Genomic DNA, 17,125 nt, shown 5'->3' on the forward strand with positions numbered 1-17,125 from the left:
ACATTCCTTTAATCCCCACTCCCACCCCCACCCCCTCCCCAGCACTTGGGAAGTAGAGACAGGCAGATCTCTGTGAGTTCAAACCAGCTTTGTCTATATAGTGAGTTCCAGGACAGCCAGAGCTGTGCAAAGAGATCCTGTCTCAAAAATAACAAAACAAGACAAACAGAAAAGACAAATAAAACTAGAAGAACAAAGAAACAAAGATGAGCTTTCCTTTCAGCATGCGTTTGCTATAATTGAATGATACATGCACACATTCCACTTCGATGGCTTTAATGCCTTCAAAGATGATGCAATAGAATTGTGACCAGGTCGCCTCCATTGCACAAAACATCAGATAGCCATTAGATCCTAGGATGTGCTACAGCAGTTTCTACATTAAATCTTTACCAGTGTGTGCACATGTACCCAACACATAGGAATGTGCTCATACACGCGCACATGCGCACACACATACACACACACACACACACATGCAGGCACACATGCACACACATCCATTATGGCAGTAAATGTGTATTAGTACCACTCTGCCAAAACATGCCTACCTCCCCAGTGGGTCCAGTATGTCTTTCAGCACACTGAGAAGGCACAGGTTTTTCATGAACACCTTGAGCCATTTTGCCGGACAACCCAATGACAAATTGGTAACCGAGACAAAAGATCCCCATGGTGACAAAGCCATTGGCATGGACAATCTGGACTTTGCCTGGTGACTCCTGCTGCTTCTGCTGCATCCTACCCCTGACTCCCCACTCCCTCTATTAGAGTAATTTCCACCTAAGTGGTAACTTTAATTCCTGCGCATGCCCAGTAACTAAGGGGTGTATATGGGGAGCCTTTAGTAAACACTTGGTAGGTGAATGAATCCAGAACTTTCTGCACACCAACAGGACTGTTTCGCTTGTGGCTGAGTGGCATGTCCTGTTGGTGGGCCTGTGGCTCAGTGGCAGGTCCTGTTGATGGGCGTGTGGCTATCACACTCACATCTTTCAAGCAATGAAGTTTTGCATGAGCTTATGGAAAAAAAAAAACTAAGAAAATAGGCCTTCTAGGTCCAAGTAATTCCATTTTAAATAGATGAAATCATTTGAATATGAATCCCAGTCACATTCTGTCTTAGTCAGGGTTTCTATTCTTGCACAAAACATCCTGGCCAAGAAGCAAGTTGGGGAGGAAAGGGTTCATTCAGCTTATACTTCCATGCTGCTGTTCATCACCTAAGGAAGTCAGGACTGGAACTCAAACAGGTCAGGAAGCAGGAGCTGATGCAGAGGCCATGGAGGGATGTTACTTACTGGCTTGCTTCTCCTGGCTTGCTCAGCCTGCTCTCTTAGAGAACCTAAGACTTATCAGCCCAGGGATGGTCCCACCCACCATGGGCCCTCCCACCCTTGACCACTAATAGAGAAAATGCCTTACAGCTGGATCTCATGGAGGCATTTGCCCAACTGAAGCTCCTTTCTCTGTGATAACTCCAGCCTGTGTCAAGTTGACACACAAAACCAGCCAGTACAATTGACCCCTTGTCAACTTGACACACAAACACATTACTAGTAAGCCTCAACCCTTAGTTTCTTATTCATCCCCAAGATGTAAATAATTTTAAAAGTCCCACAGTCTTGTATATTAAAGTTCAGTCACTTTAAAATGTCCAATATCTTTTAAAATTCAAAGTCTCTTAACTGTGGGGCTCCACTAAAACAGTTTCTTCCTTCAAGAGGGAAAATATCAGGGCACTGTCACAATCAAAAGCAAAAATCAATCTCCAACCATCCAATGTCTGGGATCCAACTCACAATCTTCTGGGATCCTCCAAGGGCTTGGGTCACTTCTCCAGCCATGCCCTTTGTAGCATTGTCTTCTAGGCTTCAGCTGCCTGTACTCCACTGCTGCTGCTGTTCTTGGTGGTCATCTCATGGTCCTGGCATCTCCAAAATGCTACTGTCTTCCACTGTAACTTGGCTTCAACAATAGCATCTCATAGGCTCTCCTCATGGTGCCAAGCCTCAACTCCTTTGCATGACCCCTTCAGTTCTGGGCCATCAATTGCAACTGAGGCTGCACCTTCACCAATGATCTTCCATGGCCTTTCACAGTGCCGAGCCTCAGCTGCTCTGCGTGATCCCTTCATGCCTTCAGAACCAGTACCACCTGGATAGCTCTTACACATTACCAAGTCCAGCCACAGCCCAAGGTACAGCCTTGGCTATCTCTGAAACACAGTCTCTGTGCTCCCAGAAGATGTCACCTTAATGATACTGGTCTCTTCTTAATCCCCACTAATTTCTTAGCTCTAGCTAACCAGCATCAATAGTCCCAGTAATGCAACGTTTTCACTTTAATAGTTCTGGTATTTTGTTAATCACAGCTGATTCTTCAGCCACAGCTAACCAGAACCATAGAATAATCAAACTCCGAAATAGCAATGGCCCTGAAAAGAGTCTTTAATTTTCCCTCTGAAATTTCACAAGCCACGCCTCCATCTTCTGCACTGTTCTCAACATTATCTTCAAAGCTCCTACACAACATCTGACAGAGCTCTTAACACCGAATGTATCTTCTAGCCCAAAGTTCCAAAGTCCTACCACAGCCCTCCCCAAAACATGGTCAGGTTGTCACAGGACTACCTCACTATGCTGGTACCAATTTATCTTAGTCAGGGTTTCTATTCCTGCACAAACATCATGACCAAGAAGCAAGTTGGGGAGGAAAGGGTTTATTCAGCTTACACTTCCATGCTGCTGTTCATCACTAAAAGAAGTCAGGACTGGAACTCAAGCAGGTCAGGGAGCAGGAGCTGATGCAGAGGCCATGGAGAGATGTTCTTTACTGACTTGCCTCCCCTGGCTTGCTCAGCCTGCTCTCTTATAGAACCCAAGACTACCAGCCCAGAGATGGTACCACCCACAAGGAGCCTTTCCCCCTTGATCACTAATTGAGAAAATGCCTTACAGCTGAATCTCATGGAGGCATTTCCCCAACTGAAGCTCCTTTCTCTGTGATAACTCCAGCCTGTGTCAAGTTGACACAAACCTAGCCAGTACCCATTCTGCTTAATTTTTAATTATTGGGGGGTGCTTTGGTGCACGTGTGGTGATTAAAGGACAACTTTTAGGAGTTGACTCTATCCTTCCCCTGTGGGTTTCCGACATCAGATACCTGCTGAGCCACCTCATGGGAATCAATAACATTCTCAAAGGATCTTTGCCAAGTAAACACCTGCCTGTGACGGACAGGACACGCACATTCTCTTATAAGGTTCTGATTCTTCAAAGCAGGGTCTTTTGGGTCAACAGGATGACTCAGTGGTTAAAGCTACTTGTCACTAAGCCTGCTGACCCAAAGTCTGATTCCCCAGGGCCCAGAAAGAAAGAGCGTCCTCCCTCAGTTGTTCTCTGAGCTCCACAGGTGTTCACACACATATAAACATATGTGTATAGTGGGTGTAATTAAAAACGTACCCCCATCCAACACGACTCTTTTTAGATTTAAGTTTGTTTTCTTTTGGTGTGTGTGTGTGTGAGTGTGTGTTTGAGTGTGTGTATGAGTGTGATGTGGGAGCTCACAGAGGCCAGATGACCATGGCAGACTCTCCAGACCCAGAGTTACAGGTAGTTGTGAGCTGCCCAGCATGAGTGTAAGGAACTCGCCTGGGACCCTCCAGAAGAGCAGAAAACACCTCTAACCACTGAGCCATCTCCCCAGCCCCACCCTAGACTTTCACTAAGGCTTCTGGCTTCCCAAAGCCACGGGTGCATTCCACTGCTGTCCACCAAGGTCCCAGTGTTCAAAGATGTCTGTTCCTCCCAGTGGAATTTATTAGATTTGCAATATCTTTGCAAAGTTTTGTATTTTATGATCCCTACAGTTTTTCTACATTAAAAATATATTTACTTATATATCTTATATATTATATAATCTATATATTCATATCAATATAATAAATATATTTATAGGTACAAATATTTATATGTTACATGTATAATGTATACTTACATATACTTACATATAATACATATACTTATTTTTTTTTAATTTTTTTTTTAAAGATTTATTTATTATATGTAAGTACACTGTAGCTGTCTTCAGACACTCCAGAAGAGGGCGCCAGATCTCGTTACAGATGGTTGTGAGCCACCATGTGGTTGCTGGGAATTGAACTCTGGACCTTCGGAAGAGCAGTCGGGTGCTCTTACCCACTGAGCCATCTCACCAGCCCAATACATATACTTATATACATATAATACATATACTTATATACATATACCATAGCATAGAAAGAGATCTGATTAGAATGGGCATTGAACAACGCATGACAGAGAAGTATCGTGTGATCTCACATGAGTGGGAGGAAAGAAACGTAGTCTTATCCACATTGAGGCTCAAAAGATGGGTAGTAGGGGCAGGGGAGAGGTGGGAAGAGTAGGGAGAGTAAGGAGAGGGTAAGCATTGATACAAAGTTACAGTAGACAGAAGCAAAGCCTTCTGCTGAGATGCCACATGGTGAAGTGGGTGACTGCAGAGCACTGGTGTGCTGTATGTTTCAAAAGTTACAGATGAGCTGAAATATCTCATAGTACTTCAAAATTATGTTCAATTTGTATAGTTTTTTTAAAAAAATATTTATTTATTTTATGTATGTGGGTACACTATCTCTATCTTCAGACACTAGAAGAGAGCATCAGATCCCATTACAGATGGTAGTGAACCACTCTGTAGTTGCCTGGAATTGAACTCAGGACCTCTAGAAGAGCAGTCAGTGCTCTTAACCGCTGAGCCATCTCTCCAACCCCCCAATTTGCATGTTTTAGAGTATCAATTCAAACTTTAAGAATTACCTTTCGGGGCATGGGGTATGGCTCAGCTGTCAAAGTGCTTGGCGGGTATACATGAAGTCCGGGGTTCAATCCTCAGCACCTCATAAAATTGTTTCCGACCCCTGTAGGTATCAGGGTGCTCTGCGCAAAGGTGCACTCATGGTTTCTTGTTCTTTCTGTCTTCTAGAACTCGACAGCCCGGAAGAGTTGGGTACAAAGCGCATCTGCAGAATTATCACAAAGGATTTCCCCCAGTATTTTGCCGTGGTTTCCAGGATTAAGCAGGAAAGCAACCAGATCGGTCCTGAGGGTGGGATTCTGAGCAGCACCACCGTGCCCCTTGTCCAGGCCTCCTTCCCAGAGGGTGCCTTAACCAAGAGGATCCGTGTGGGTCTCCAGGTACTGATCCCACAGTGCGTACTTCCTAAGGCCTCTACGAGTGTAGACACCCACAGGCTGCACATCTGACTCTGGAAACATCGCAGTAACTCATCCTTAGCAATCGGCTGTTTGGGGTGAGGGGTGGTGGGGGAGGTTGACTTATCTCAAATGGAAAGCGTTCAGTGTCAAGTCAGCTTACTGGCCGGCCAAACGGAGTTCTGTGTTTTAACAATCTTCTGTTTAAAAGTCTCAGTTGGGGCAGGGGAGACGGCCATTCGGGAACACTTTCTGAGCAAGCATGAGAACTTTGAGTTTGATCCCCTGCTCCCATTTTTGTTGCAGTAATTCTCTCCATCCCAAATATGTCCCAGCAATGACAACACAACTCAGTTAATATGAATACATGCTGTGTGCCTAGATTGGGCAGATCTACTGCTACACTACCACCTTCCACAACTTATGAGACCCCCTTAGAACTTGCAGTTTCTCCAGGCTATGTGCTTCTGCTCCGCTTTTTCTTCTTCTTCCTCCTCTGAGTCTTCTCTCTCTCTCTCTTCCATTCTCTCCTTCTTCTCTCTCTCCACCTTCCCTTTTAGCTGCCCAATCGTCAGCTCTCCTTTATTAAGGTGGGAAGCAGGTTTACAGGAAATCACCTGAGTGCTGACTCACTCCTTGTTCGAAACCACATCAAATGTTGATGAAATCAACATCAAATATAATTAGTCCCAGAGCTATCCACCAGACATTTTTTTAAAAGCAAGGTATGGTGGTGGCATGCCCTGGGTATGGGGGAAGAGAAGACACAGGATGAGCCCAGGCAGTCTTGACAAGCTGACAGCTCCAGATTCTGTGAAAGACCTCCTCTCTGAAAAGAAGGTGGAGAGCTCTTAAGGAAGGTGCTTGAGGATCTCTGGCCTCTGCATACAAGTGCATACGAGCACACACATGCATAGTCTCTGTTGGTTTTCTTTTAGAGGATGCCCCTCTCATCATGAGTTCTTGGTCTTTGTGCATGAGGCAGTATACTGGAGTTTGGTCTATAACATGTGGCTCTGCCCAGAAACCTGCAAGCGTTCACAGTTGTACTTAAGTACTTCATAAATGCTGGACTGGAAATCTTAGCAAAAACAATCTCTCTCACATTCACTCGTTTCAGTTTGTTTAGTCTTTGATGCTTCCCCCCACCCCCTTTATTGAATAGGATAAACTGAAAGCAATGAAATGATCATTTTATTGATAATGTAGTAATTAAAATACGGTCACTAAAAGTTGATCTGAACATCAGCTTTTCATTGTGAGGCCCGAATGTCATTACGGGAATTGGGGTGGGGGAACCCTGTGGGCGGTTGATAAAACACTCTGAATGCTCCCTTCACCGGACTCTGTTGAGCCACTATACCAGACTCCAAAGACATTCAGTGGAATTGGTTGGGCCTGGTTGACTAGAATCCATACCTTCTGGATTATATATTGGTCCTTACCTCTGAGAGTCTCACTTTTCATTTATTTATTTATTTATTTTTGTACAAGGTGATTTTGTGAGTCATAGTAGTGGATCCTGTACAGGGTTAGCATATACCAAGGTGTCTTGGCTAGGGCTTTACTGCTATGAACAGACACCAAGGCAACTCTTATAAGGACAACATTTAATTGAGGCAGGCTTACAGGTTCAGAGGTTCAGTTCATTATCATCAAGACAGGAACATGGCAGCATCCAGGCAGACATGGTGCTGGAGGAGCTGAGAGTTCTACATCTTCATCAGAAGGCTGCTAGCAAAATACTCACTTGTAAGCAGCTAGGATGAGGGTCTTAAGCCCACGCCCACAGTGACACACCAACTCCAACAAGGCCACACCTCCCAATAGTGCCACTCTCTGGGCCGAGCATATACAAACCATGACCCCAGGTCTCTCTGCTCTGGATTTTGACTCCTTCTCTTTCCAGCAAGCCAGTAAGATCCGTTCCCCTGAGAGAACGGTTCCCAAGCTCCTCTGTGTTTTCACTCCCCTACCTTCCTGTCACAGTGAGAAAAATGGGTAAGGAGAGAGACACGGTGGCCTCCCACCATTCTCAATTAAAAACTACATCTTCTAATTAAAGATTAAAATAAAATCATAGCAATAAAGTCTACTTTCATTTAAGGTATCTTATTTTCCCTTTTGTGTGTAGGCTCAGCCCGTGCCAGAGGAAACGGTGAAAAAAATCCTTGGGAACAAAGCAACGTTTAGCCCAATTGTCACGGTGGAGCCAAGGAGGAGGAAGTTCCATAAGCCCATCACCATGACCATTCCGGTGCCCCCGCCCTCGGGAGAAGGCGTGTCCAATGGGTACAAGGGGGATGCCACGCCCAACCTGCGGCTCCTCTGCAGCATCACAGGTTCGGTTCTTCCCTGAGGTGATTCCTGTCTGCCTGTGCAGAGATGCTGAGAGGAGAGAAAGAGGAAGGAGTCCTGTATTTTCTTCCATCCTCTCCTTGCTTATCCCAGGAAGGATTTCTATTAGGAACCCGGACTCCTGGTATATTTGAAGCTCAGGGATGTTTCTGATATTTGTGTAGTAGTGGCAGCCCATCCCTTTTAGGATCATTGAGGTGGTATTGACTCAACTGGAGTGCTTATGCTTAGGGAAATGTCCTGGCAACCATGACAGAGGTAAATTGATCCAACAGCAGCCCTTGGTCAAGGGAAATGAATGAGCTTTTGGTGGAAGATCCTCCAGGGTCTGAACGGTTGGGAAGGGTTGAGGATGCCTTGGGTGTCACGCAGGCATGCTCACCAGTACCACACAGTATATATACTACGTGAGCAAGCCTTGGAACACATTTTCTGTGGAGTAACTACAATCCAAACCTCATGGCTCAGCACGTCAAAGGCCCCTGTGGACAAATCTGAGAAACCTGAGTTCAGTACCCAGAACCCGCATAGTAGAACTGAGTCCAACGAGTTCTGACCTACCTACCTACACACACACACACACCCCACAACACACATACAACATACACACAAATGCAAACAGAACTTTAGAATGCAGACCTTCCTGGTTGGTCACTGAGCTCACCTCAAAGATGAACAAAGTGACGTTTTCATCTTCCTAGACTTACTCTCTAATGTCCAGGTCCTCCGTCAATCCTGGAAAAGTGGTACTGTGGCCAGGGATAAAATGAACGGCTTCTTAAACTTGATAATTCCCTACCACACTTAAGAAACAGAGAGAGAGAGGTAGGGGGTAGGGGGGTGAACAATTTGAGAGACTAAGGAGATGGTTCAGTTGGTGAAGTACCTGCTGTGTAAATATGATCCCCACCACCCACTTGTCTATAATTCCAGCACTGGGGGTCAGGAAGAAAGGCAGGCAGATCTCTGAGCTCACCGTGGACCAGCCTAGTTGAAGCAGTGAGCTCCTAATTCAGAGGTAGTCATTGTTTAAAATCTAATGTAGACCATGAAGCAAGACACCCAATGTCTATATCTGGCCTGCAAGTCACGCGCTCACACCCATATACATCCATGAATACACACACACCTGAAGCTCCTGAGTCTTTACAGTGACACACTGGAACGGTGATACACTTAACAAAGTACCCCAAATTCAAACCATCCCTTGTGATCCCGACCAAGAGAAAACAATACATGTATTTGTGGATTCCAGTGAACCCCCAGTTGGCAGGAGAGGGTGTGGCAGAATGCAGAGACAGTCTCCTTTACCACACTGCAGAACCGTTAGCGCTGTAGCTGGCCAGTTAGTGGCTGCCCGAAGAACAGCCTGGTGACTGATGGGCAGTTAGTCTGCGGGGAACCACTTTGTGATAAAGTCACCCTGTCTGTGCTGTCCCCAGGAGGCACCTCACCAGCTCAATGGGAAGACATCACAGGAACAACCCCTCTGACGTTCATAAAGGACTGTGTGTCTTTCACAACCAACGTCTCTGCCAGGTATGCGAGTGGAAGTTCCAGGAGGACCATACAATTCGTTTCTCACTTTTTGGGAAGTGAAAAAAAATGTTGCTTTTCAATACACACATACACACACACACTTATTTATAATTTATACATCATAGATATAATTATATACCATATATAATTATATGTCATATATATCAACATATATATAATTTAAGTTTTTATATACTTAAAATATTTTATCTTATCTATTTTTATATATAAATATATTTGTATATAAATATTATATATATTTAATATATATTTAAATTTATAGGAGAGGATAGAAGATTCTTAATGTTTATTTAGAAAAGTTATTATTGAGAAATAAACTGCCTTTTTCTAGACACAGACCAAGTATCTTTGCCATTTAAATGAGCAATTTTATAATGCTCAATTTAGGCTCCATTAGACTTTGATATTTTTCATCTTATTCCATGATTTGATTATTTTTTGATGTTGGGGATAAACATGCTAAAAAAACCATTTGCTCTACCGGGGGCTCACATTCCCAGCCCCTGATATTCTTCACTGTAAGATCTTTGGGGTTTATTTTTGGACTTTTGTCATTGTTGGGTTTTGTCTTGTTTTGTTTGTTTTTTAATTTTTACACTTTGTGTGTTGTTTTCTTTTCCTCAGATTCTGGCTGGCAGACTGCCATCAGGTGTTAGAGACCGTAGGGCTAGCCTCCCAGCTGTACAGAGAGCTGATATGCGTTCCCTACATGGCCAAGTTCGTTGTGTTTGCCAAAACAAACGACCCGGTGGAGTCCTCGCTGAGGTGCTTCTGTATGACAGACGACAGGGTGGACAAAACCCTGGAGCAGCAGGAGAACTTCGAGGAGGTTGCCAGAAGCAAAGACATTGAGGTAACCTGGGCTACAAGAATGGGCATCTGTCAGCGCAATCCCCAGAGATGGGCTGACCTGGGGGCTGCGGCAGCACACGTTGTACAGAAATGTCAAGGACATTCATGTCTTCTCTTAAAACTCAGAAATGGGTTCATCCTCAAACTATTTAAACGCGCTGGATTCACCTCAGCTGATTAGGAGGTCATGGTAGTGAATCTAAACTACTCTCCACTGTTCTATAGCTGTCTGAATGCTTTTATTTTTGTGGTTCCCTACACGGGACCATAATTTCCCTTTTCCAGACCCAGAGATCATGTGAGTATTGGATAGCCAAAAAAGAAAGATCTCAGTCTATGGAAGGAAGCATTGTCAGGAATTTTCTCTGACATGCTCAAAATTGTTGGAAGAGAAACGTAACCCTGTTGTAAACATGTTTGTAATAATAGCTACTAATTATGGCTGCCGGATTGTACATTCTCAGACGTATTTTCATCGCAAACAACCCCACAGATGTAAAATGTAAATTTCTCATAATGACATGTCAGACTTTTAATGCTATTTGACTTCAAACCCTCAGTTTTTTCTCTAGGTCAAGTTAACATTCAATTGTATGTTTCTTTTCCTCTGGAAGGTGCTGGAAGGGAAGCCCATCTACGTTGATTGCTATGGAAACCTGGCCCCTCTGACCAAAGGAGGACAGCAGCTTGTTTTTAACTTTTATTCTTTCAAAGAAAACAGACTGCCATTTTCCATCAAGGTAAATCATCTAACATAGACTCTGTATGTTTACCTTTTAAAAGTCCCAAGAGAGTCAACTTTTTAAAAACGATGTATTTAATTTGACCAAATACGACTTAGAGAACAAGGTCAGATTCTGTTCTAATTCCAACAGGGTGAATTTTCAAGCTGGTGAAGCTTTATCATTGGTAAAGGGACATTCATGAATATATATGAATCATACATATATGTACACACATATATTTACATACATACATTTATACAGTATACATTATACACTTATATACACACACATACATATATGTATTGTTTAAATTTAAGGAAATGGAACCCAGCATAGTAGCATATGCCTTTTATGCCAACACTCAAGGAGGCAGAGGCAGAGGCAGATGGTTCTTTGTGAGCTTGGTGCCAGCCTGCTCTACATAGTGAGTTCCGGGCCAATCCAAGTCTATATAGTGAGGCCCTGTCTCAGAATATGCCTAAATGTAATAATTATTTTTAGGGAAGTGTTCATAAAATAAAACAACCCAGAGCAGGATGGACCATGTTTAGTTACCTTGGATTTCTCAGGCCCTCTTCCCCATCTTTTGCGGTTCAGTGTTTCAAACACTGAAACTCTGAGAAGTTAAATTAGTAGGAACACAGAAAATACACATAGCCCAGAATGGCTTATCATATGAGACAAGCGAGTGGCCATCCTATTGGTTAAACCACGAGCTGAGCCTGGGTTCATCCTGGGTTACCATCCTTCCCCCTCTATGAGCTCTCAATAAAACAAACCTTGCATGGACGAGAACCAGTCTCTTTGTGTAATCATCAGTTATCCAAATCCTTTTAGATCAGAGACACCAGCCAAGAGCCCTGCGGCCGCCTGTCTTTCCTGAAGGAGCCAAAGACAACAAAGGGATTACCCCAAACGGCTGTTTGCAACTTAAATATTACTCTGCCGGCTCATAAAAAGGTATCTTTTAAAACTGGTTTGTTTCCACTTTTCCCCTACCCCTGGTCTCGGGGCAGTGGGCCGTTGGTATGTAATTAAGGAATGCTTTGTGACACTCCAAAAGCCCCTGAAACTCGAGTCGTGTTAGTCTCTGTTAGTCTCTGTGTGTAGTTGATGTCCTGTTGCTATGGTGTCCTGTTCCTACGAGTCTGTATGATGGCATTCTCTGTGGATTGCTTCCGCTGGTAGTCCGTAGATCTTTATGCTTCCGAATGATTGTCACGCATTAATCTGCCTTGGGTGTATGGTCCGAGATGCTGTTTTTATTGGCTTCTCTTGCTTTGCTTTGCTCTCTAAATCAGCTTGCCTTGTGTGCTCCTACTCAGTCCTTCTCATATCCTGACACTGTTTTCCCTGCTGTCCATTATAATATTCCTTGTCTCTGCAATGCATCTTGGGACCAAAAGGAGACAGAGTCAGATCAAGATGACGAGGTAATTTGAACACTTCTGCTCTTATTCTATCCGAGGTAGACTAGATGTCGGATATGCGCGGAAAAGCTTGCAGCGGGCTCAGGTGTGGGAACAGCCTAAATGATCTTGTGCATCTTAGCCGATCCTGAGGCAGAGTTAGCTTTCTTTAATGTGGCTCACTCTTCCTCGCTGTGCATGTAGGGGTGCTTCAGCGCATTCTGCAAAAAATAATAATAATAAAATAATGATAGCCAGTAAAAAGACCTGGAACCACTAAAGCATTTTTAAACATGACAGATTGCCATGCACCAACTTAATATTAAGTTTCCTGGGGCATATTTCACTGCCCACTGCCATCTGGCTGTTATGCTGTCACTTGTAACTCAAGACCTTGGTTATCATATGGGATTGCGTTGTACAAATCAACTATGTCTTATGTATGTAAAAATATTTTCTAACCAACTGCAGATAGACATTTTGCCAGTCCAACTAAAGAATTTATCTTGGCCCTTTTTAAGAAAAGGATTTTCTTTTTAAAATTATGTGTATATGTGTTTATGTGTGGGTGTGCGGACACGAGTACAGTGCCTGTGGAAGCCAGGAGAGGATATCTCTCACACACACACACACACACACACACACACACACACACAGAGGAGATTGTAAGCTGATGGATGTGGGTGTCGGACCCAACCTCAGGTCCTTTGCAAGATCAGTATGCCCACTTAACCTCTGCCCCATGGATCCAGCCCCGTCTTGGCCATTTTCTTTAAAACAGTACCATTGTTCAGTTTTGTAAGAGATTTTCCTGTTATCTCCATGTATTCCTGTAAGCTATTGATATTCAGATTTTTTAAAAGCCCATGTCCCAATAATAACGCTCACAACGGCCAGCAAGGCCATCCACCTGTTTTGGGGCTCCTCATCTCTGCTACGTGCCTGTCACCAGTACCCACGATGGCTATCGGAATGATGCTTTCTGTACCTTGTAGTGAGCGTGCTCTGTGATATGTGTGTGTGTTTTCAAGATAACGAACCGGGGGAGGAGAGGACGCTCACCATTCACCCTTTGTAGTCCTCTGTAGTCTGCTGTGTGGGTGTGCCTTTATCTGCTGAGGCACAGTCATGTGGTTGAGAGTTCAGGGCGGGGCTTGTAGAATCCCCAGGGGAAACGGAGTGCCTAAGGCTGAGCCAGCCATGACCATCCCATCCAGGGAAATGTTTCAGGGTTCGAGGTGTCGTGGAGAAGGTGGAAACGGTGTCTTCTCTTCTCTTTCAGGCTGAGAAGGCAGACAGACGCCAGAGCTTTGCTTCCTTAGCTTTACGTAAGCGCTACAGCTACTTGACTGAACCCAGCATGAGTGAGTTTCCTGACACGTCCACTAATCTATGTCGATTTTTATCAGAAGAAGAGACATTTTTTCTATATATGCTAAATTCTGGTGTCATTTGGGGGAAAAACAAACAAACAAACAAACAAGATACCCTGAACCAATTGCCTACAGAGAAATTTCATAAGCCCGTTATGAAATTTAACGTGCCGTGCATCATAGGTCCAGATCCCCCAAGTCAAAGCTGCAAGTGAATTTCTGTTCTTGAAGTTAGTCATGAACTCTTGTATTTATAAATGGTTTTGTCTTGTATTTTTTTTTCCCACTTTGAAAGCCTTGCTTTGACTTTGGCGATTGTTAATATGCTCACAGATAAATACTGGTGTTCTTTTGAATGCATGCTTGAAAGGGAAGGTGCGTATTTACTTCTGTATATTTGTGGTGGCACAGGTGACGGCTAGGTTCTTTTGTCATCTGTTCTCTTACTAGACCTGGACCATGGCATCCTCCTCCTGTGAGGCTCATGTTCTATCTTCTGAGGGTAACACTAGTTTATGGCCTTCTACCTCACTTCCCAACTCTCCTGCCTTCTGTTGAAAATCTCATTTCTAAGGCTGTTGTTGGGCTAGGCTGGGAAAGTTCCTTGGTCCTAGTGGTTGAATTTACTCGTAACTGGCTCTCAAGGGCTCGTAACTGACTGGCACAGCGGTTATAAGTCAATTTGGTCACACTGTCTTTCTCTACCACTTCCTCCCTTGTGGTTGCAGTATGCAACCTATGGTCATCATATTGAGATGAAAATACTTTGTCGTGGATCACTGACTCCTAGATATTCACACTTATGTTCCCAGAGGCTCAGGGATGGAACAGTAGGAGTCATAGTGTTGGCTTCTCCCTCTTCTTCTTCTGGGTTCTGTGGGCAGCGTGCATATGACACAGAAGGAAATGGCTCCACCATGTGTCACAGTACATTTGACTCTGAAGTTTGTAAGGGAAGTTTTTGTATTCAGATTCAAAATGTGGAATAGAAGAGAAACAAGAGAAACATAGGTAGAAAGCCTATTGTTTTCTTGAATAGTCCCTCAGACCTAAGTTTTCCACCCCAGCAGACACAGCTCTTTTCTTCCAGAAGCAGCAGTTGGAAACTCATTGTGATAGAGAACAGGGAAGTGGACCTTCCCTGTAGCTCGTTGGTTTTTCAGTCAAGTCAATTGGGTGTAACTCTGGGCTATAGTTTTTCTTTTTGAGACCCTCACAAGATAGTTGTTGGGAGTCCCTAGGATGGCATTCTTGGCTTTGGAGAGGCTTGTTGAAGACACTACATTAATTAGGTCAGAGGCAGGCCATATTGCCCTACTCTGTCCACAAGGTGTCATTTGTTTGGAACACCTGAAATATAAGCCCCAGTGTGTCCTGGGTGAATTTGCCTTGCACACACACAAGTGTTGCTATCTGGCTTTGTCTGCTAGGTCTGTCAGCTTATCTTTGACTTCTGGCAGAAGGAAAGGGCTTTGGTTTGCTTTTTTTGTCTGTTTTGTGACAGGGGACATGGAGAAGTGGAACAGAAGGGTAAGAAAGGACTAAGAGAAAGACCGTAAGGGAAAGGCCCCAGCCCAGCCCCTGAAGGTGTTAAATTCTAAATGAATTACACTTTTCCCCCATCCTTCTGGCCTGGTTGTTAAGTGCTGAACCAACCAGAATTGGCCATGCTCACAGAGGATGTCAGGAAGTGGGTATCACTAAAACATAAAATGTATATCCACGTGGTCATTTGGTGGCTCCTTTCAAAGTTTTAAACCATAGGGGTACTTCAAGAGGACTTCTCATCAGGGTCTGCAGAAATGGCTCAGTGATTACTGCTTTTGCAGAGGACCTGAGTTCAGGTCCCAGCACTTATGTCAGACAGCTCACCACAGCCCATCACTCCAGCTTCAGAGGGATATAACATCCTCTTCTGGACTTTACAATACCTGCACTGAGGTTATTGAATTGAAGGCATCACCAAGCCACAGGCCTACAGTATGCCCTTTCCCACGGGGCCAAGCATTAGGGTGTTTTGCCCATGTAAGGTCCCCTTAGTGCTTCTGCGTTTAGTAAGGGATGAAGGAGGCTCTCGTGCCCTCGGCATGCCCCACTGTCACCATAAACTGTTGCCTTTTTTGGGACAAGACTGTACTCATCTCTGGCGTGGGACATATGTTAGCCCTTGGCAGGCATTGCAAACCTGAAACCACAGTGATTGGCTTTATTTACGGAAGCAGCGATGGCTAAGCTTGCATGTGTAGTGCCCCATGTGCGCCCACCTCATGTGTGGGTTTCTTGCCTGTTGTGGGAAGAATGTTGGTATACGTTGGTATCATCAGGTCCATTTTTCCTCATGGCTGTTGCACGTTTATGAATTAGCGATTATGAATTCGTAATAAGTATGATAAATATTCTAGAGCGGCACCAGTACTGATTCCTTTGCATTTGGGAAACATGTTATGTTTGTGTCTTAGGGCACTGTAGGTACTTGATATACAGGGTCTTCAAAAATATCTATGCTCTTTTAGATTCCCCCCCATGATACCTTTTGAGAGTCAACAATACTATGGGGGTAAAGCTATAAATTATGTTCTCCTTATAATAAGCAAGCCCCAGACACAGATTCTTCTGTAGATCTATTTAATAATGTATCACACCATTGCCCCAAATCTCAAAAGGTACCAAGACTTCACGACTCATGGAAAAAGTGTACTCTTCTTTCCAATTGTTCTTGAGAAAGTATTTCTGGACATTCTATATATATACTGTGCATAATAATACTGCTTTAAACTGTATTACCTTCCTGGCTTGTTTGCCACGATGAACCGCGCATGATCAGATGTTTTCAGTTGCTTTGCTTGCTCTGGTAACCATGAACATACTTTCTGTTTTTTTCTGCGCCCCCCTTTTTGTATGTATGTACACATGCATTTTAAATATCATTTCATACCACATTTTCTCTCCCCCCCCCCCATCAAAAGGAATATACTGCATGGAAGAGAGTCAATGCAAACATTCCTTTTTCATTGTTTTAAGTTTGTGGTTGACAGCTATGACTCAGACAATTTCTTGCTCTTATTGGCTTTTTTACGGGTGTGAAAACAATACCACGTTGTGCATGGAAGAAACAGATTTAAAAATTCCAGTGGCTTCACGGTTTGCACACCAGTTGCCTGTCTCTTACCAGTTACCTTGGAACTCTGCATGATCAAGCTTGAGTGGTTTCTTTTTTTTTTTTTTTCTGGAAAGGGAAACAAACTAAACCAAAACAAAACAAAACCAAACCAAGTTTCAAATATTTAGCGTGTGGGTTCACATACTGAAATGGTTCTAACAAGGTGCAATCAATGGTGGATGAGCCGTAGCAGAGGGGACATTCGAGAATCTTAAGACGCTGCCTGTGGTTGCACAAAGCAGACATGTACGTGAACAGGCAAAACAGAACGCTTGCTGCTATTGCTAACCCAGCACATGAGAAAGTCAATAGGATGTAAGGAGGCGTTTTCCACTGTTCCCCTTCTGTCTGTCTGCACTTGGCCCGTGTTCCTCCTTTGCATCATTGGCCTGTTTGGCTGCTCTGTGTCCTCCCTGTGTCTCATTCCACTCCCCAGTTCTTTTACCTG

The 17,125-nt window shown here is 43.9% G+C and overlaps 1 protein-coding gene across 19 annotated transcripts in view; it reads left to right on the plus strand.

Moving 5' to 3' along the window:
- The window catches only part of Ank3 (ankyrin 3), a 620,582-nt gene that overhangs the window by 562,614 nt on the left and 40,843 nt on the right, over positions 1 to 17,125 (plus strand). For 11 of the 19 annotated variants that reach the window (XM_029482226.1, XM_029482228.1, XM_029482229.1 and 8 more), the window contains 7 exons: positions 5,011 to 5,222; positions 7,375 to 7,582; positions 9,041 to 9,137; positions 9,783 to 10,011; positions 10,625 to 10,750; positions 11,573 to 11,695; positions 13,427 to 13,508. In XM_029482226.1, the coding sequence (XP_029338086.1) occupies positions 5,011 to 5,222; positions 7,375 to 7,582; positions 9,041 to 9,137; positions 9,783 to 10,011; positions 10,625 to 10,750; positions 11,573 to 11,695; positions 13,427 to 13,508 (1,077 nt within the window). Of the gene's footprint in view, positions 1 to 5,010; positions 5,223 to 7,374; positions 7,583 to 9,040; positions 9,138 to 9,782; positions 10,012 to 10,624; positions 10,751 to 11,572; positions 11,696 to 12,141; positions 12,169 to 13,426; positions 13,509 to 17,125 lie in introns of all 19 variants that reach the window. The other 8 variants (XM_029482220.1, XM_029482223.1, XM_029482221.1 and 5 more) reach the window with 1 other exon arrangement.

Source organism: Mus caroli, chromosome 10 (assembly GCF_900094665.2).
Source record: "Mus caroli chromosome 10, CAROLI_EIJ_v1.1, whole genome shotgun sequence".
In the NCBI taxonomy this organism is placed as follows: Eukaryota; Metazoa; Chordata; class Mammalia; order Rodentia; family Muridae; genus Mus; species Mus caroli.